General features: G+C 43.5%; 1 protein-coding gene across 6 annotated transcripts in view; it reads right to left on the reverse strand.

The window, feature by feature from the left end:
* Positions 1–1,412: 1,412 nt before the first annotated feature.
* The window catches only part of dlgap1b (discs, large (Drosophila) homolog-associated protein 1b), a 112,680-nt gene continuing 92,852 nt past the window's right edge, over positions 1,413–21,240 (reverse strand). For 5 of the 6 annotated variants that reach the window (XM_028963801.1, XM_028963785.1, XM_028963810.1 and 2 more), the window contains 6 exons: positions 10,698–11,098; positions 10,522–10,604; positions 7,916–8,349; positions 6,522–6,613; positions 6,155–6,307; positions 1,413–5,379 (listed from right to left, as the gene is read on the reverse strand). In XM_028963801.1, coding sequence (XP_028819634.1) covers positions 5,170–5,379; positions 6,155–6,307; positions 6,522–6,613; positions 7,916–8,349; positions 10,522–10,604; positions 10,698–11,098 — 1,373 coding nt within the window. In that variant the 3' untranslated portion in view covers positions 1,413–5,169. Of the gene's footprint in view, positions 5,667–6,154; positions 6,308–6,521; positions 6,614–7,915; positions 8,350–10,521; positions 10,605–10,697; positions 11,099–21,240 lie in introns of all 6 variants that reach the window. The other variant, XM_028963818.1, reaches the window with a different exon arrangement.

Below are 21,240 nucleotides of genomic sequence, written 5' to 3' on the forward strand. Positions count from 1 at the left end.
GAATTCTCTTTTGTCACAGTATACTGTCAGATGCCTTTTGGATATATTTAGTATTTGGATATATTCTGTTTATTCATGTAGTCTGTGTGAGACGATGCAGTTAAATTAACAGGAAGATGTAGCACCATATAATCACCATGCCATGGAACTTGGAACCTAAATATTAAAGGAGGCTGGTGTGTGTGTGTGTGTGTGTGTGTGTGTGTTCTGCCAGGATTAGCTAAAAAGAGCAGGTGTACACTGGGACGTGATTTATCTGTCTCCCAGAAACAGCGCTGTTTTGATTTAAAAGACGCAGAAGATCAAGCCTGCCCGCTTCATTACAGCATGTCTCTACAAGCCAGGCCTGCTTCTCCCAAACGCATTCCTCCAAGTGTGTGACTGAGTCTGAGGGAAGTAGACGGAGACGCTGAGAGAGAGCGAGAATCCTTCAATTAGCATAATCCAGCATTTAATTAGCAGGGGCCGACACCAGACGTCAACGACCTCTTGCCAACGGCACCTGTGTGTGTGTGTGTGTGTGTGTGTAGGAAAACACAATGCCAGTGGATTAGCGGGATTTACTCCGTCCTCAATATTTATTTTCTTCCTGCACGACAGATGCTTCTCCTTCCCCAGATCCAGTCTAGCAATGATGTGACCTGCACTGGGCTACACGAGGAGTTCAAACAGGAAGAAAATGATGCGTGTAAGTCCTGTTAATGTTCGTGGGGCAGGATGTAACGTAACACCTCTGTGTTTATCTCTCTTTCTGTGAGGAGAGAGACAGACAGAGAGTGAGATAAGCTTAGAAGGGCCGCATACGTGATCACTAATAAGACACTCATTACTGATCGAGGAGCACTGAGGTCGCTGCCTAGGGCCAGTCAAAATCCAGCCTGTTTGTCCTGTCAGGTAAAAAGAAGTACGCTGACAGGTTTCAGCCACAGGGCCTTCTTCAGCCTGTGTGTCATTGAGTGTGAAGGGACTTAAGGAATTAAATCGCAATCAGGAGGAGTGCTTTTCAACACCCAGGCCTGGCCAAAGCAAGTCAACGTGGCCAAATCGTCATTTTCCACGCCCTTCGTAGCCTCTGTTGATCAACTTTTGTATTTAAGGCTTTAATTAACCTGCTGATTAGATTAGACCAGCCGTATGTTAAAGTGCTGAAGAATCGTTGGGCATTAAATGGGCTGCAGAGTTTGACACCCAAGGGGCAAGCGTTGCTAGCAGCAACCATTCTGGGTGTAGGTGCATGATCCGTGCCGGCTGCCAAGAAATAGACGGATGTGCAGAATCTGCTTTCATTTTTTCCTGATACATTCCAGATATTTATTGACTGCAGAATGGATCACAAACTGGCCGTTCATGTTCATACTATTAAAGGAGACAGTGTTATTGCAAGCATAAAATAAATAAATCAGGAGATGAGCTTTAGAATGGTATTAAAGTTATGTTTAATGATCAAAATACCATATGTGCCATGACAGTGTAATAATTCATTACAAAATGTATGTCAGTGTAACATGATATTATATATTTCAGATTGTACACTGGGAAACATTCATGTATTTACAGATTAAATGAGAGTGAGTTTAACAAACTAGCCTGCCTGTCCTGTCCCCAAATCCACTGGAGACACTACCCACAATGCAACATTCTTCTGTGAAATTGTCTATGTCTTAAAAGAACATGAACATATTAGTCGCTGTGACTGAATAAGTCCCATTACCATATGTGTTTAGAAATACAGGATTCGTATCTATTGTTCTATAGATCAAAAGAGAACTTCAGACCACTGTTCCCAGTTGGGCCTGGAGGTCTCATTTAAACAATTTTCTCTGTTGTTAACAGTCACCTCATTCTAATTAAATAAAGTAGGAAATTAATTAATTCTGCCATGATCAGGACAGAGGACATCAGTTGCAAATTTAAAAAAAAATTACATATAAATGTAAATAAAAATATATAAACAAGGATAAATTCTACAAACACGATCTCACTATTGTTTCCTTTTTTTAATAGAGAGACTGATTGATTCAGATTGTACAACAAAATGTTGACAACATTTGACGGTGCTTCTCAGTGATGCCTGGCCTTTGCCTTCACCCAAGACGGTGGTTTTAAAGAGTTTTAAAGAACCCCCAGCCCATCTGCACTTGTCCCAGGTACCAGCATGACTGAAGCAGGTGCTTAGTGTTCCACAGCCCTTTGCCAAACCTGGCCCCGGTGTGTATGGTGCTGGAACATACTGAAAACACTATGGGGTGTGTGAGGGAGTCCTCAGCAATTTGGGATGATATTTAGAGCAAATAAAGGTTCAATAAAACTGCAAAGAGCTACTACAGGGCTTTATTAGGCGAGGATAACATATCCGGTGGCTGAATATGCCTGCTGCAGTGTTTATGTGAACATCACCCACACACACACATTTTTTAGTCTCCCCTGAGGCTACATTGTGCTCAACTATCACAAAATAAATTAAGGCTGGTTAACAAAATAATAATAGAAACCACAGTAGAAGGGCCTTTTGAGTGCATTATAACAAAAATAAATACTACAAGTACCTAAATGAAGTGACATTTATCTGTACATTAACGAGAAGGAGCTAACAGCACATAGGCCAACCCCAGTCACAGTTATTCCTGTATGTTTCTTACAAACTCTGGAGAGCAGTGCAACCATGTACAGTAGGGTGCTGTAAAAAAAAAAAAATATCACAGCAATCTGTGTTAGAACTATGTCATTTAGCCAATCCAATATTAGGAATTCCGGGTGTCCTGAAAAGACACTTGCATTTTGGCCCTCAAATGACAACAACGATAAAGTGTATAACAAGCAAGTATAGCAGTCATACCAAATGTGAGTGGCACTGCAATGAGGCAACACTGAGAGAACAGCTGAGTAATGGATAGCTATAAGTATTGTACTAGGAGCCTATTTCAGTAAATGAGGCCTCATTACAGTAGTCATGTACTTCAATAATATATGATACATTATAGATAAGTGATCATATTACATTTACTGAATAGAAGCAGCACAATATTATAAACATTTTGACAGCTTTGACAACGTAAACGATGAAAAATAGTTATATTTGTATTAGTCTAAATAACAGTGTTCTAATCACATGCGGCCCCGCCCCCTCCCCACTCCCCAGATATAATTTGGTACACAAAAATGATCAGGGGGTGATCATGATCTATTTTACAGTGTCTGGCTACATCACTGCCTAGTGTCAGCCCTGCAAGACTGAGAGGAATTGGGAAGCACTTTGATGCTGTCTGGACCTGATCCTTATGACGGAAACGCACTTGGTGCACACAATGAAATGTGTCCTCTACATTTAACCCATCAACCTTTTGTGAGAAGTGGGCAGCCATGAAAGGCATCCAGGGAACAGTGTGTGTGGACGGTTCTTTGGTCAAGGGGACCACCATGATTTGAACCCACAACCTTTCAACAATGAGTCTGCTTCCTTACCCGCTGGGCCACCACTGCCCCAGAAGTGCTGGAAGAAGCAGAATTGAATCAGAGACCTTCGACTATCCCAGGTTGTAAATGATATATCAGACCTTTATCTACAATGCTATATTGAGAATGCGAGAGACTCATCATCATGACATTTTGTGATGGTAAACGTGTGATTGTTTCAATAAAGATGTTTTTTTCTCTAGTGTGTCTCTGTCAGGTGTTCACAGTTTGAGTTGCAGAAGAGGGTGAGAAAAGACAGAAGAAAAGAAGAGGCAGTTATTTCCATCTCTCTCTGAGCCCCTATGACCTGAGCTTCCTGCAAGTCTAACCCATACTGAGATTACACACAGACACACACTTTCTCCCTGATACTAATCCCACCAGTAATTGTTACGTCACTGTTAGTCATCACCTTTCCCAAAATTCCAACCACACACACCCACATGTTCGTCTATTCTGTTCACACACTCGTTTGCTGGTGTGCTGCGGTGGGTTCGTCCTGCTCTGTCTATTGTCCCTGTGGCTGATTAGTAAAATCATCTACATCAGACGCTGCAGGAGTACGATATAGAAATGAAAGACAGGCAGCTTGTAGAGAGCACAATGTGCAGGACCCTTCAGCAGAGGGGCAGACGATTCATCATTTTACAACTATCCTGTGTGTGGCGTCCAGTTCTTTCTTAAATGGCGTGTGTAGGAGAGCCCTGTTCTGTCATGTACTCAGCAAGATTTTTTTTAATAGAAGTAGAAGAGATTCTGTTATTTTCCATTTTCCGTTTAGGAAAAGCAATAAGTCAGAATGACTGTCTAGCTGATGTTGGGTTTTTGTGTTATTTCAATTACACATTACACCACACTATAGTCACACCACAGAAACTGTCAAAAAAACCAAACCTTCACGTTTGGTGAAATCTAATTTTGGTGCAGCCAGACAAGGATGGTAGTCAGGGTGACCTTTCACCTTTACTTTGACTACTGAATTAGAGTTGCCTCTTTCTAGGAAGGTTCAGGTTATACCAACAAAGGTTCTTTTCATTGCTGTAATTTAATTTTCACCACTAGCTTTTTCTGTCATACTGAGAGAAATTAGTCTTTAGTGGAGTCATTGCTAATGTCATTTGGTCTATCTGTTCACATAACCATTAGGGACTAAAATGTGGGAGATGAAAATAATAAGATTTTTTAAGAACATAAAATATGACTCTATTATACATTTATATTGTATAATTTTAAGAGATCATTTAAATAATAGGTATTAAAAGTATTTTAGTTATTTAGTTTAAATGTAATACTAAATAAAAAAAGGGCCCCCATCCTTCTTTTTCCACAGTAAAAATCCGTTTGTCATGGAAAATTAACACTAAGGGTGCTGATAAAAACGCAAAAATTTAGCACTGAAATCAATGGATTATTAGCTTGGCTTTGAGAGGGATATTACACATTAGCCTAATGCTAATTAATTAATTTTACACAACAGAAAATGATTACAGCCTTTATATATATTGACTGCTCAGAGGTAGATATACCACAATTAGTTACCATAAGTAACACTTTTTCAAATGTTGCTACCGTTTTAGATATCAGCTCTTAAACATTCACAAAAATTAACATTTTAGGGTTGTGTTGAGTGCAACAAGATTTTATATATATATGTGTGTGTGTGTGTGTGTACACCGGTGAGTGTGAAAGTTTAAAAAAAAAATCTGAGCCGAAGTGTTATAATCTAGTCTGTGCCTCGGGGATGTATATTTCAATGCTGTCTGCACTCTCTGTAGCAGAGCTCTGTCGCAGCGTTGCAGCGCGCTTCGCTGCTAGCAGACGCTTCCGTGCCTCTAGACGCTGGCTGCCCTCCAGCGAGCGGTCCCGTGCCAGCAGGGCATGCCCTTTGCCTGGCTTCTTTGGTATGGGGGGAGGCACCTTTCTCTCCTGGACAGGGCAATAAAAAGTGTGTTAGCGCTTAGCTGAGTCCCTTAGCCACATGCAGCACTGAAACTAAGCTATAATTTGGCTTTGTTGTTGGGTTAGTCAGGGCTTCAACATGCAAAGAGACAAAGTGTTTGAAGCCAGCCACGTTTATGAGGCGAGTGCATGGGGTGATGGCCACGTTAGAGGGGTAAGATTGCTGAAATGCAGCCATTTGCATGAGGTAAGCTTGGGCCAATCAAGGTCAGGCTGCATGGTGCATGCCAAGGGCGAGTGGCTTCTTATAATCACTGTCAACAAATACAAAAAAGAAATAGTCAGACAGGAAGACAAACAAATGGCTCAGTTCAATCAGACAAATTTTTTTTGCCAGGATTGGCACAGATGCTTGTAAGATACACTACATTACAGGTTTAGGGTCATTTATGAACAGACAGCACAGGGGTCAAAAATCCAGTTCAGACATTGTTCATGTTGTAATTGTAAATAACTATGTTAACAGGACATTCCACTGAGTTCCAATGAGTTAACCCAAGTCTGTAACTTTAAAAGCTTCATTCATAACCAGGAATGGAAGTTTCATGGAAATTTCTAAATGACCCTAAACATTTGAATTGTTGTGTATATTGGTCTGGTTGACTTGAGTCAATAAAAATAAAACACAATAATAAACTCTCTGATAACATGCAGAACAGTTATTAAATCAGCTAAATATCAAATTTGTGTTGCATATCTCATTTCAGAACTGAAGTGTGTACTTGAGTGTGTACTTGTATACCTTTTTCTCTGGAGGGTCCAGCAGTTTCCAGTTGTTGCCCTTGAGTTGGTGCAGCTCATCAAACTTCAAGCTGATGTTCTCGATGGAGAGCTGCAGCATGTCCCAGAAACCTGCCAGATCCTGAGATATGGGCCGAGGGTGGGCGTTCGGGTTCTGCCAGTGGATAAATACAGATTTAAGTGTTATTATATTTTAGCAAATCCTAGACTGGGCTTTTAAATCAAAACTCTGTGTATGTTAATTGGTAGTTTCTTGTTGTTCAGGATACCTCATTGGTACACTGACTACAGAGACCTGATTGGTCAGGTCTGATAGGCCCCTGTGATTGGGCAGAAAAGTGACACTACTGGAGAGAGGCAAACCATACCAGGTTCTCCTCACACAGCTCCCTGAACTGCTGGAACTTCTGTGTCATTAGAAGCTGTGCACTTCCTACTGCACTGCGAATTTTCCCCAGAACTGCACACACAAAGAAAGAAGGGTTAAGTGTACATTTCACCAGAATGAAAGACTCCTTTAAGGGCACTTAAGAATAGACAATAAAATGCCCATTGATGCTAGCAGTAACAGTAGACAGTCACTGCAGTGCAACTAAACTAATTTCCTCTCAGAGACACACTGTGTGTTTGAATCAAACTGCTTTAGAGACTCCCTGTTAGATGCCTTTGAAGCAAGGATGTGGTGAAGTTTACTGAACACACACACACACACACACACACACACACACAAACACAGCGGCTCACACAATAGAACGTAATGCAAAGGCGTGAGATATTGTGTGTGTTTGATCCTGAATTGATCAGTTTGAAATCTTTTTAACATTGGTGGTCGCAGCCCAAGAATATTGCACAGAAACAGATGAGGCGCTTGAAAAATGGCCCCTCCTGACATGCGGCAGGACTGCACAGCATATGGTAGCAATAATGATGTCAAAGCAGCAGTAATTTCCATGTTTTATCTGAACAGAGGGAGAGAGGCGGCTCAGAAATGCCTGCTATGTCTGGGGTTAGAGTGTGACTGAGGCCTGAACCATGGCAGGCTATGCGATCGGGACCTGTGCGCAGCTTCTGTTTCTGAGATTCTGCATTAGTCAGAAGAATAGCAAAAGCAAAAAAATCATACACATTGTACATTGTGTCATGACCCTGCGGCACATTGGCCTGCATAAGGTTGGTTTATAAGAGGCTTCTTGACCTTCAAGGGCTCAGAGGATTCATCAACAGCGAGATAAAAGCTTCTAGATTTGTGCTGAGAGAGGCAAACAGAAGTTAGTTTGAACTCAGGATGCTGTAACATCATTTCACTTATCCTAATAAAGTATACATGTAAGCTGCCATGCCTCTTCATGGAGCTTCAAAATTTCCCAACAGTAAAATCAACAGTGGCTGGCTCCTCTTAATACCCAAATAAGTGTTCGTGGAAGATAACTTGGTTATCTGTGGCTTTTGAAAATGAACTTCTCAAAAATGTATTGTTTATCCTATACAAAAAATTGACATTAATGGATGTCATAAAAAAGGCGCAAGGAGCAAAGATGGTGGAGCATAAATGAAACGGCAGGTTTTGGACAAATGAAAGTTCCTGAATAAATCCTATGACTGGTGTGACAACGTAGAATCGTTGATGATGATCTAAACCAAACAATACATACAGGAGAATTGTGGAAAAATGGTGGCCCAACAATGAACTGAGGACCAACATAGTTTTTCCCCTTTGTCACCCATTCGTACTGAGATGTTCAAACCACTGTGTCCCACTCACTCTCATCTGACAGCTCGTTCTCACTCTCCTCTTGCTCCATTTGCTGGCACCATCCCTCCATCCGCTCCATCTCAGCATGCAGCAGCTTCAGGAACCAGCGGCCATCCCTGGGACACACAGAGACCCCGCCTCCCTTCACCTCCACCTCATCCACTGACCCACCGTCCATCCAGGGGTCTGGCGGTGGCAGTATGGAAGGGTCAAAGCCCACTTCACTGTAGTCATCCTGGGAGCAGGCGTGGTAGTGGTTGCCTGATCCCTGGATGCTGACTGTAGAGGTGGCCGCATCCCGGGACAGCTGGCGGGGGACGGAGCCCAGGGCAGGATGCTCCGACTGGACAAAGTTAGAGGGGCAGCCCGACCCCTCCTGCAGCTCGCCCAAGTCTGCCTGAACCGCTGTGGTGACGCTATTGGACCGGGTCACCCTCCGAGAACTAGACAGAGAAAAAGAATACAGAGAAAACATTTTAGTGCCTATAAAGACCGAGCTGAAAATAACATGAAATCCATGTGTCCATGTGTGTATGTGTACTTTTACATCCGAAATTTCACACTGACTGGGACTCAAAGCACAAAAACAGAAGTGGCAACAGGGTTTTATATCTACTAGCAAGACAAAAGGAGCACAAGTACACAGAGGCTAGAGTTACACATCAAACACATGCTCACTGCCCAGTGTGTGTCTGTGTGTGTGCGCTTGGTATTTCTATCTTAGTGAGGATCAAGTGCCCTCACACAGCTAGAGAAAATTCTTATTTACAGAAAGTGTGCGAATAGTTTCCTTCTACGTGTGAACTGCTAAACTCGTGTCCTGTCACAGTGCCATGATATGTGTGAGTGTGCGGCTTTTTAAGCTCTATACGTCTATACACAGTTAAATCGCACATCATATCCAGCCCAAACTGAGCTTTCAAAATGGCGTCTGCCAGGAGGGAGCTGCATGCATATGTCATTGGACCACCCTATGAGGCTTCTGGGAAAACAGGCCTGGAAATCTAAAACCTCAAGAGGCAAGAGCCAGACACACACATACACACCCTGTGGTCTCTGCATAATCATTCCCCATCTGCCCGTCATTTCTGACGGTGCAGTACAAACCGCATGGAGCGCTAGCATGCAGCGAAGCTGGATATTTCGGGACACTTTGAAGGGTTCAGCACAACTCAGCGGATCCTTCATGAATGAGGACCCAAGGCGTCCTCTGCAACTGCTGACATTAAAACTCAAGACATACAATCATTTTTAAAGCTTGCATGTGCTCTATGGCTGCACTGGTACTTCACAGCTCAAAAATCTAGATCTTTGTGTTTCTTGCCGTGATGCACACATTGGTGTGATGCAAATAGTAGTAGGTGTAAGTAGGTGCACCAAGTATATGTTGTATGAGGAAATAATTTTTGGGAATTTGCTTTTTTTCACTCCTGCCGGTTTTAGAATTAATAAACTCACACGCAGGTACATCTAATGTCTTAATTCATGTCAACCATAATAAAATACATGTCAAAATCTGTATTATCAACATTAATTTGATCAGAAACGGATAAAAAATAAAAAAATTTGATGGGCAAAATGACCTTTGAGATGCTCTGACAGAAGCTGTGTAAGAAGCCTGCTTTGTAAATGGAAGATGAAACGAGTTTTATAATGATGATTAAGTAGTACTGTGATGCTGTAGTGGCACACTGTGGTAATCCAGTTCTTCATAGTTAACTGTAATAACCAAATGATTGGTATTGGTGCTAAAATTCCTAAAGAGAGAGTAAAAGTCCTGGGGTGTTTCTGGAACAGCTGACAGCAGCACGGAGTTCAGTCTGGTTGAACTTCAGTTTGAAACCTTCCCTACTGTGGGAAACTGTAGGTTAATGGTATATGTTTCTAGGCATATGAATGCTGTATTATAGATTTGTCAGAATTTGTCACTCTGTGTTTCAGTGTTGAACAGCCAGTTAGGGACACCTTCACCTTGATCACTTGCTGTTATTATAGACAGAACATCAGACAAGAAAACAGAAGTAATGGCCAAAGCGGTTTGGGAGGCGGGTTCTGTGTATGCGTGTTTGAGTGTCGTGTTGTGGAGGGGTCAATACTTGACCATGTCTGTGAGTGGTGACACGCCAGTTCGCCTGCTGAATCACAATAACCGCCACAACAGATGGTCTCATAAACACACACACACACACACACAGACGCTGTAGTTGCAGCTGTCACTGTGCTTGGTCCCCGCTAACCCCACCCACCCCCAACAAGAGGCCCTGTTGCCCAGACTCCAGAGGGCCAGGGACAGCTGTGAGTGTGTGGAATGGGGGAGGGTGGCATTCATTCACTAACAAGGCCTTGCAAACTCCCTCACAAACTTTCTGTCATTCATTACATTTTGAAGTTCAGAGACAAAGACACGGCCCCCTCCAAGCTGGCCACACTGCGAACATGCGCACAACAACACACACACACCATTACATGATAGCCAGGCCCACCCTTGCAAGAAATCAAAGAAAGAGGGCAAGTGTCCTCAAAAGGAATATGTACATATGCTATTTATGCATTTCAGTGTAAATATGTGTGTGTGTGTGTGTGTGTGTGTGTGTGTGCACGCGCGCGTATTTTACCATCGCTCATCTTCCACCTGGATTCCAACAGACTGAAACTTGCACTGTTCCTCAGAAACTGCAGCCTGCTCAGGGCCATCGACCTGGAAACACACAAACACATTCAGTCATCTATATAGTCATATACATGATTATTTAATCAAAGGCTGAAAATATGTTATATATATAAACCTCACCTGTATCCCTATGGACAGACACTTCCGCAAGGCGTCCTTCTTGCAACTTTTGTTGCCACTTTGATCATCCTGAGAGACTGTGCTGATGTTGGTGGTTGCTGCTGTGATGGTGATGGTGCTGCTGGTGACATGCTGGCTGGCTGGACCATGCACCTGTGCATTGGCTGCCTCGATGGCAGCAGTCAGGGCCTTCATGCTGTCAATGCTCTCTGTGGAGTTACTCAAACCTTGCTGGCCTGCCAAGGCCCGGTTGGCCACCATCGAGCTGCCCTCGCCATAGAAGGCATCTTGCGCTGACTCCGTGCTGCTCTGAGCGGTGATGGAGATGTATGGTTGTGTGGGTGTGGATCGTGGTGGCACTGGAGGAGGGGTCTTCTTGTAGGTGGTGATGCATGATGACACTGCAAGAACCACAGAAGAATATTTGAAAAGGTAAACATGTAAAAAAAAAGATGCGCATATTGGAAAAAATGGCAAACTGGTTTACTGCAACTACTTACAAATGTGTTTGTAATTATGCTTTAGACACACAATATTTGGTAAGTTGATATAACATTCATATGTCAAATGAACATGTACTACCTCACAAAAAAGTACTTTAGATTTGCATAAATAAACAGATAAAACGAAAGAAACACAATCTTCAAATCATCTTGAATAGGTAGTAGCATGCATGACAGCTTTCAATCACTGGGGTTGTCCCATTTTAAACTTTGTTCATGAAAATATCATTAAAGTTCCTATTGAGCTTAACATTTTGTTAAGTGATTTAAATAATAGTTAATTTATCTTCTTCAAGATACAGAGAACTACCAAGCGGTTCTTTCTTATTGTATATATTTAGGTAAATCCTGAGGGTGCCTTACCTGAGAGTAGCAAACAACCCCCCTAGCACACAGAGCTCCAAAACAATGCTCCTAGTATCTTGGTATTTAATACGCAGTGTCTTAGTATCTGAATCTTAATTGCTGGTTCTGACTGGGTTGACTCAACAACAGTTCATTTTTCCACTAATGTTATATTAATGCATAGCAGTCTGGATAAAATATATAATCTTTCCATACAGGCTTGTTCTAGCCATTTGTGGTGGTATATCAGGAATTCTCGATGCTGATAGGTGTGTATAATATCTATGTATAATTAGAAAAACCTCAACCAGCCCCTGTGAATCATTGCAACCTTTCAGCTAATTTAAGCCATATCTGGTGAGTTTCACTGATAAAAGAAGATGGCAGTTGCTGTCACTACCACCGCTGCCACTCAACAGATTAGGCAGCAAAAAAATACTGCTAAATATTAAGGAAAGCTGATGTTGATGACTACAGACCCATTGACACCCGTAGTGACAAAGGGTTTTGAGAAGATGGTCCTAAAACACATGAAAGACTGCCTCCCTGCAGCTTTGAACCACACCAGTTAGCCTTTAAGGTAAACAGGTCCACTGAGGATGCAATTTACTTTGCCCTCCACTCTGCCATGCATCACCTGGAGAATTATAGGACTTCAGTGAGGATGCTCTTCTTCAATTCCAGGTTTTTTTTTTCATAATTCTTTTTAACTTATTGGTTGTTCATGTGAATCCTGTGACTTTAAGTTCTTCCCTTCTTTCTTCATACACTTTCTTCTAGTGCACGTTTAAATTTGGTTGAATTTTTGAAGACGTACATATAGCTAGAAGAGCTTTAATGTTACTGGACTTAGGCTCATGAAGTCACCTGTTCTCGCTATGAGACCAGTAAAGTTTAGTAGCTGGTGCCGTGCCTGAACCAAGTGCGGCACTGGTTCCAAAACTGGGAACCGACATGGGGGCTCACCATCTACACCAGTGACACAACCGCCTTAATAAAGAAAGCAGTGCCTCCATTTCCTGAGGGTCCTGAAGTGGAACAGGCTGCACACAAACCTACTAGTGTTCTTCTTTCGATCTACAATGGAAATTCTACTGGTGCACGCCATCCCTGTGTGTTACACTGACTGTACAGTAGACAATAAGAAGAGACTCCAGAAGGTCACAAGAACAGAAGAGAAGGTGATTGGCTGTCCACTGCCTTCCCTGGACTCCATCACCAGCTCTAGGTGTCTCTCCAGAGCCAGAGCGAACAGAACCACGTCCATCCCAACCACCACCTTTTCAACACACTGCCCTCCAGAAAAAAGGATCAGATCCATTAGATGTAAAACCAACAGACTGAAGAATAGCTTCTGTCCGTGGGCTGTCAGAACTGCCAATGCATCAGGTAACATTCAAGCAGTGGTGGCCTAGTGGTTAAGGAAGCGGCCACGTGATCAGAAAGTTGCCAGTTCGAATCCTGATCCACCAAGGTGCCACTGAGCAAAGCCCTGTCCCCACACACTGCTCCCCGGCGTCTGTCATGGCTGCCCACTTCTCACCAAGGGTGGTGGTTAAAAGCAGAGAACACATTTCATTGTGTCACCGTGTGCTGTGCAGCATTGTTTCCCAATGACAATCACTTCACTTTCACTTCACTTCATTCTCACAAACAGACAGACTGCTACTGTCTAAGACCATGTGCAATAGTTTCACTCATTCTTACTAACCATAGCCCTTACTAACCATAACCATTATATACTAAATATAAAATTGTATTATATATATAATATCCTTATATACATTAAGGTTTAAGGCATTTATAAGACACCCTTATCCAGAGTGATTTACAATGTGCTTTCATGTTTACAACGTGCTTTTCTTCAATGAAGTAATCAGTTCTGGTTCACTAGGACCCCAACTATGAATACAAATCATTTAATTCGATCGCTTGTAGTTTTTCTTTACATAAGTCAGGCTGTAAGGAAGTTACACACCCCCAATGTCTCCTGTACTGTGTTGTTCTGCCTTTACTTCTTTTTATTTCTTGTACTGACGCTTGTCACTTTTCTTGTACCTCGTGGACTTGGCAGCTGTACAATGACAATTTTGATCAGTGACCATTTAAATCATTGCAACATCAGTGAAAGAAAAAAATCATTAAATTGAGTACTTTATTTATTTTCTATAATTGTCTGATCTGAACATCCACAGACCTTTCCAGCCTTTCATACAAAGCTAAATAATAAGAAGCAAACATCAAGGCCTGATAAATCACAGCACCATTCATCTAGAACATGTTTAGACTTACAGCTAATTCGGCTGCATGGACGGCTGGCTTAAAGCCTTTACCTAAAAGGGCCCGTCAGAGAAGACTAAACAGCGGCAGGCCCTTAGTGATGCGAGTGTGTGTGTGTGTGTGTGTGTCTGTGTGTTTACGCACAGACTAAACAGTGACCGTCCATTTCCTGACATTCTGAGGAGAGCAGGTTTGTACTGGCCCACACACACACAAACACAGCAGCCTGTCAAAGGACAAGGCAGCTTCCGTTCCAGTCACACCCTGCGTGCCCTCGCTCACTCGCTCTCTCACTCTACCGCTACCCTCTGTGTGCCACTGCGGCACGGCTTTAAAACACACGATGAAGAGCCATGTGCTCGCAAACATGTATGTGTCTGTGGTGAGTGTGAATGTAAAGCAAGTGTGTGTAAAATAGGTCACAAGGACAAAATTTAGGATATTTTCTTGGACTTTTGTCATTTTTGTAATCGTATCACGTTCTGAGTGTCTGTGTGTGTTTGTCCTGACAAACCCAGTGTGTAATAGCACTCTATTTGAGCACTGGGGACACTTTAAAAGTACACACAGGCTGAAAACTCTGCCATGCACACACATTAGAGTGTTAACTCTGTCTTGAATCACGTGTCAGAAACCCAGTCCTGGCACGAAGAAAGTTTCCGACAGCTTCAAAGTTTCCGCGGACACCGTTTGAAGTTCAGTGGCCATGACATAGTGATAGTTTCAACCCTCCCTGCCCTAACACACACACACACACACACACACACACTCAAGGCCACGGTGTTTATCGGCCAGCAGCAGTGAGTGGCAAACAAGGAATTCTCTCCAGAATCGTAGCGTCCTGGAGAGGAGGACACGGTTTTGCTCTTTCATTTAACGTTCTCTCCTTACCCCTTGTTCTCCTGACCTCTAAAACTTCCCCCGACACACTCCAGTGTTCCACCATGCCACACCGCACCTCCCCCACACAATCTGCCCTTCCACCAAATCTCCAAAAATACACACATTCCCATGTATATCAATCACAAACATGACTAGAGTTTCAATTTCATAAATTAATTATTAACACATTAAAACGTCAGTGTTAAAGTTGGCGATCATTCAAACTTTTCAGAAGAACAGGACCGGGGGTTTCCATTGTCATTCCAGACTCGGCTAGAGCGGGAGGGTGGGAGGGACGGGAGGGACGGGAGGGACGGGAGGGACGGGAGGAGGGCAACGAGCGCTGAACAGCCCAAGTCCTCCTTTGGCCCTGCTTCAAAAAAAATCTTCCCTCTTTATTTCAGTCAAAGACTTCAAACGGCTGACGGAGGTGTGTGAAAGCCACATCCCCCGCAAACGCCCCACCTCACCCCATGCCTGACAGCCCCCCCAGGCAGCCCCTCGTCTCAAAGACCCCCCATGTCTGCTTCTGCTTCTCCCAGACAAACGCCTCTCTCCGCAGCGCTGTGCTTCATTAGGTGGGCTGGGTGGAGGACACACTGCTGCTGGGAGCACAAATCACCGCAGGTCCCCGCCTAAATACAGAGTCTTTGTGTGTGTGGCGTGCATGTGTGCATGTGTGTGTGCTGGAGAGCAAGACAGAGAAAGAGAGTGTGAATAAAAGGACGGACTAAAGCAGTGAACTTGCACCAGTTGACAAAAACGGCCAGAATCCCATAAAAGATCTAGACTCCACCCCTTTGCCGCAGGCACGCTACACACACGCAACGCACTTCAGACTCCCCCTTGTGGAGATACGAGCAACAGTAGACGAAACCAAAAGGAAAGGACAGAAGGAGTACAGAACAGTCCGGACACGGGGGTCAATCTGTCTTGTTATAGATCTAGGTCTTCTGCTCGTCCACGTCTCTTCCCTTCACAAAGGACAGCTGGATTCCTTTGTGTCTCTGAGGCAACAAGGACCAACCTGAATTCCATGGCCTGAAGTCAACACACTTCTCTGTTCTACATTTGGCAGCTCAGAGGCTCAGCAGAGGCTCAGCTGTCTCGCCATGTACACCTCAAAGCTCTGAATATGTGTATATTTGTGAGTGTTTCTGTGTTTTTGATCAATATTAACGTGGCCCGTTTTCCTCTGTCCCAAGGTCACTTCAGCAGACGCTTTATCCACTTAATGTTCTGGAGCCGTCAACTGCGCTGTCAATCAATGACCAAAGACCTACAAACCACAGAGTGTGGAGGTCTGTGCACCTCGACCATAAAACAAGTCTGTGTGACCCATAACGTGAATAAACTACTTGATTCAGGGAGACTGTGATGCTTGGTCACAGCTTTTGGTAATGAATAAAGAATGGCACGGGCATCCATCGGTCTGCAGTTACTCAGCCCTACATGTTCTGACAGTAGCTCTTTGATTGGATCACACAGCATGGACCAGCCTGCGTTCCCCCACGTGCATAAATGAGCCTTGGCCACCCTTGACCCTGTCACGGGCACGCCAGTTTTCCGGACCGAGAACATCTCACCAGAGCTGCTGTTTAGAAGATGCCATGACACAGCTGTATAGCCATCACACACATGCCCGTTTTTTTATCCACACTTGTCAATCTGTCAAAATGCAGTACAACCAGTGAATAACTTTTACTTTGTTATTCTGACCACTTCTGCAATGTTCTCGTTGAAAGTCAGGACTGACAATTTAATGTCCTGGACATGAAAGATGACAAGTCAGTGTCAAGCTAGTAGTTTTGCCAGTCTCCTGATCAAGACTCGGCAATAATTTATACCTTAACTAATGTTATACCTTAACTTGTCATGGGACCAGCAGACCAATGTGGGAAATGTTGCTCAAACGAGGGAATGACATAATGTAATAACGTAATGTTGACGTAACCCCTATATTTTATAATCTATCTGATCCATCACACAGCCACTCGCCTTACAAGATACAGGCTGCAGTGTTCGTTACATGAAAGGTATAATGAGCGACACACTATCTCCCACCTACCCCCCTTACACATGAATATGGCACATATGGAGTAAGTGGTAGCTTAGCGGGTAAGGAAGCAGAGTCATAACCGAAATCTCAAGCTGCCAAGGTGCCACTGAGGAGCCACTGAGCAAAGCACCGTCCCCACACACTACTCCCCGGGCGCCTGTCATGGCTGCCCACTGCTCACCAAGGGTGATGGTTAAAAGCAGAAGACACATTTTGTTGTGTGCACCTTGTGCTGTTCCTGCTGTGTATCACAATTACAAAAACTCTGTGACATTGTTGATGGGATTGCACACTTTTGCACATATTGTGCCTTGACTGCTACCTTCTCAGGTACCAGGAGAAAGCGAGGCTTTTTAAAAAACCTGCACCACAGTTCATTAGTTCGAGCCTGACCATCGCAAAGCACTTTGCAGTAAAGGACAAATGAATATGCAAGACAGAAAAAAACAGATATCATTACCCCAGGACCATCATTAACAACACATTTCAAATACAACCCATTTATTGAAACATACGTATGCAACATGATGACACACAGTCTGCGTACGTGTGTGTTTAATCGTGTGCAGTTGTTTGTGTTTATGATTGTATGAGTTTATGCATGTATGAATATGGTTAAATCTGTATAATCGTGTGTGTGTGTGTGTGTGTGTGTGTATATATATATATATATATAAAAAACGTGTGTGAGTTTGAATGCGCATAATGGTGTGTGTGTGTCATTAGCTCCATTTGAAGCCTCTGACTGGGTCTTTTGTGTCTGCAGGGTTCTGCAGCTCCGATCCATCAGAGTGCTGAGTGTGAGTAAAGACATGCCCCGCAGCGGAGGAAGAGGGGGGAGGGGGCGGGGCGCCGAGATGAGAGGGAGGTGAAGATTAGTTTAGCGGCCCGCACTCCACTCAGTTCCTGTCTTAACATTCCAGCCGCTCTGTGGAGCAACAGCAAACACACACACACACACACACACACGTGCACACAAGTTTAATGCATGGTTTCAGTTGACTCATCCCCCATTGGGTTCCTCTCTAAATGGGTCTGACTGAATACTTCAGTGATGACAGTTGTCCCACTTAATATTAGAGAGTGTGAGAGAGAGGGAGAGTTTGTCTGCCTGTGCGTGTCTTACTTTGCCTAAACGCTGTTCTAGCGCATTGACAGTTCTGTGTAAGTGGATAACTTTTGGAAACTTTAAATCACACCAGCATGAATGTGTGTGTAGATGTGTTTGTGTAAGGTGTGGGGTACCGGTGTGTGTTTTGTGTGTTTGTCTAGGTCAGGATCATTTTTTATCGAAATGGCCTGGATGGAGGGGGGTGGCACTCACGCGGGGCAGAGAGCGGTCAAGAGTTCATCATACGTCTTCCCTGACACCTTACTAAAGCAAACACACACTTACAAACATACAAAGCAAATGTGCTTAAAAGCATTTTAAACAACACAACTAGACAATTTTCTGTAATTTATTTCATTTGTATTATATTCGTATATTACTTCGTAAACTATTGCTGAACTCCAATATCAGCCACTTTAGTGTGGTTGTAATAATAATAGTGGCAGAGCGGTGTGTTTTAACTCGTCCTGCAACCTCTCAGTTTGGAACACTCTACAAAATATTTAATCAAACCTGTCTTCTAAAGGCATGAATAATGCATCTGATTATGTACAAACATTGATGCTGAGTTGATGGGTTTTATAACACATAACGTCCCTGTCAAGGGATCTGAAGTCTGCAATCCAGTTCCTTTCCCAGGGATGTATGAATGAGAGTGATCTCTCTCTCTCTCTCTCTCTCTCTCTCTCTCTCTCTTGCTCTCTCTGGTCCACAGGTTTGACCTCAGACCTCTAGTATCCTGTTGGGGGGAAGGGAGAGGTTGTGTGCGTGTGTAAGAATGTCTGTGTGAGTGCCTTTGCACTCCACTGGTCACATCAGGGGAGGAGAGCTGAATCCTTCTCAGACTTTCTATATCTTTCTCCCTCCCTCACACACACACACACACACACACACACACACTCACATTCAAACACATGCACACAGCCAGAAGCCGAGAGGCTGAATGGGTAGGAATGCCAGAGACAAACGATGACTCCAGCAGGGAGCAGGAATGTGAGAGAGTTATTGTGTTTCACAGATTCCAACAGGCTATAAACACACACACACACACACACACACACACACACACACACAATCACAGGTTTTTTCCTGGTAGCCCAGGAACCATCTGTAATTACAACAGTCTCCACCCACCCAGCAGAAACTTAAACCTCTCTCTCCCTCTCTCCTGCCTCCTCCCTCCATTCTCCTGTCATTTAGCCTGACATCCAGCGGACCCCATCAAAGAGCAGGAGACACAATGTCAGGAGACAAACGAGAGTCTGAAAGAAAAAATGTTGACCGGAGAATTATACTGGGGTAGAAGAGGAAGAGAGAAAGAGACTTTGTGTGTGCGAGTGTGTGTGTTGGAAAGAGAGGATATATCATTTTCCATGCAAGCTTCCTGCACCATGTGATGTAATGGTCTGGGTAAATGCATCTCGCTTCCTGCCTGCGGGCCAGGTATCCAACGGCACACAAAGAGGGACAATTACAGTCATGACAAAAAAAAAGAACTCTCCTAGGGTCATGATCTGGCCTGTCTGAGTGTGTGCCATGTTGACAGATACTAATTAACCAACAAGCCAAATGACTGCACGCAGTAGGCAGGAAGCACGGGTTCTCGATACGATCCATCCACAGAACATTGACTGCGAACACAAAGGAACAGCAGCCTGCTTATTCAGGACCGAAACTGAAACATTCATCGCCCCCTTGTGGAGACAGGCAGAACCGCATTAGCATGCGTGTACGTAATGTAAATTAAATCCACGCCTGGAACTGCATTTGCTTTACACACTGCTCTGCACAGGGCTACAGATATAACTTTAAGTTCTTCATGTTAAGTTCTTAACCTACTGTTGGGCTGGGTATTGGCTTCTTCTTTACAATACAATGCCTCTGACAATGCAGAGTAAAAATTCTGATCTGGATTTGTAGTTTCAGACCTTTGAATGCCCTGAATCACTGAAGACAATACAATACAACTGTTTAGTTCATTTGCAATAGAATTATAAATAATTCAGCAATACGGACATAAATATAATTAAATTCAGATCAATTCAATTCAGTTCAAAGAACTTTATTTGTCCCAGATTTATTATGCCTGTTATAATAACATGTGTTGGACTGCTACAGTTCTGGAAACCCGGTGAGTGGTCTGGAGACAGATAAAGTTACCCCATATACAGACGATACGTCAGCAGTCTCTTTACAACTCAACATACACCTGCTGGTAAGTGTTTGTCACATCAAACGTCATTCTGGTGAAGAGGCACCGCCCATGACTCAAATTTCATATTGTTCTCTCAATCGTTCTATCTATCGTCCATGAACTCAACTCATAGTTCTTAACTGACACGTCTGTAGTAGACATGAAATCAATAGCTGGTGAGCCGGATGAAGGTCTTGGTGACTGAAATGGAGTGAAGAACCAGTTCAGAGGTGCATCACACATGCATGTACATGTGCAGGAACGGCTGAGTACTCAGAACAATGCTGTCACTGCCACAACATTTGCTGACTCTCCCGTCAGTAAATGTTTACGACGGCTCAGAACTCCAGGAACAGTGACCCTAAACTGTTTGAAGTTTGTGATGCATCCTTTACAACGTCTGGGTCATGGTGCTGTGGAGGGCAGAGAGTATGCCAACATTAGCTTTAAGTTCCGCTGAGTAATAAAGCGCAATGTCGTAAATGTCGCAGGGGTTAATAACGAGCAGTGAATCTCTTGCTTTATTAAAGCCTTGACATGGTGGGCGGTAACACACACAGTGATGCAGCAGATAAATGTATAGACAGTAAGATATGAACAGGGCAGACTGTACATGTCCAAACTGGCTCACATTCTCAGACGTGACTCACACACCCACACACACACACACACTCTCTCTCTCTCACACACACACAGAGGAAGCCAGAGATCAAGTAAATCACAGAGTGCAGAGTGTTGGCTTTCAGAGTGATTTACTGTAACTGTAGCCAACACACACACGTTTGATGCTACAAGAGGGTATGTCTGACAGGAACCGGGGTGTGCCATGCAAACACATGCCCGTTTTAATGAATATAAATGTGTGTGTGTGCAGATGATTTGTGTTTCCAGGAAAGCTTGGTGCTAAGGTGTAATAAGGTGGTAGTCAGTGGTGGATAAAGTACACAAACTATAAATGTAAATACTTTAGTAGAGTTCAAACACATCAAAAACAATTTACAGTAACGAATTACATTTCCTTCGTTACCATCCACCACTGGTGGTAGTAGCCTAGTGGGTACAAAACTCACCTATGGACCAGACGACCATGAAGTCTTGGGTTCAAACCCCTCTTACTACCATTGTTTTCCTGAGTAAGATACTTAACCCTGAGTGCCTCCAGGGGGACT

The sequence above is a fragment of the Denticeps clupeoides genome, chromosome 2, assembly GCF_900700375.1.
Source record: "Denticeps clupeoides chromosome 2, fDenClu1.1, whole genome shotgun sequence".
In the NCBI taxonomy this organism is placed as follows: domain Eukaryota; kingdom Metazoa; phylum Chordata; class Actinopteri; order Clupeiformes; family Denticipitidae; genus Denticeps; species Denticeps clupeoides.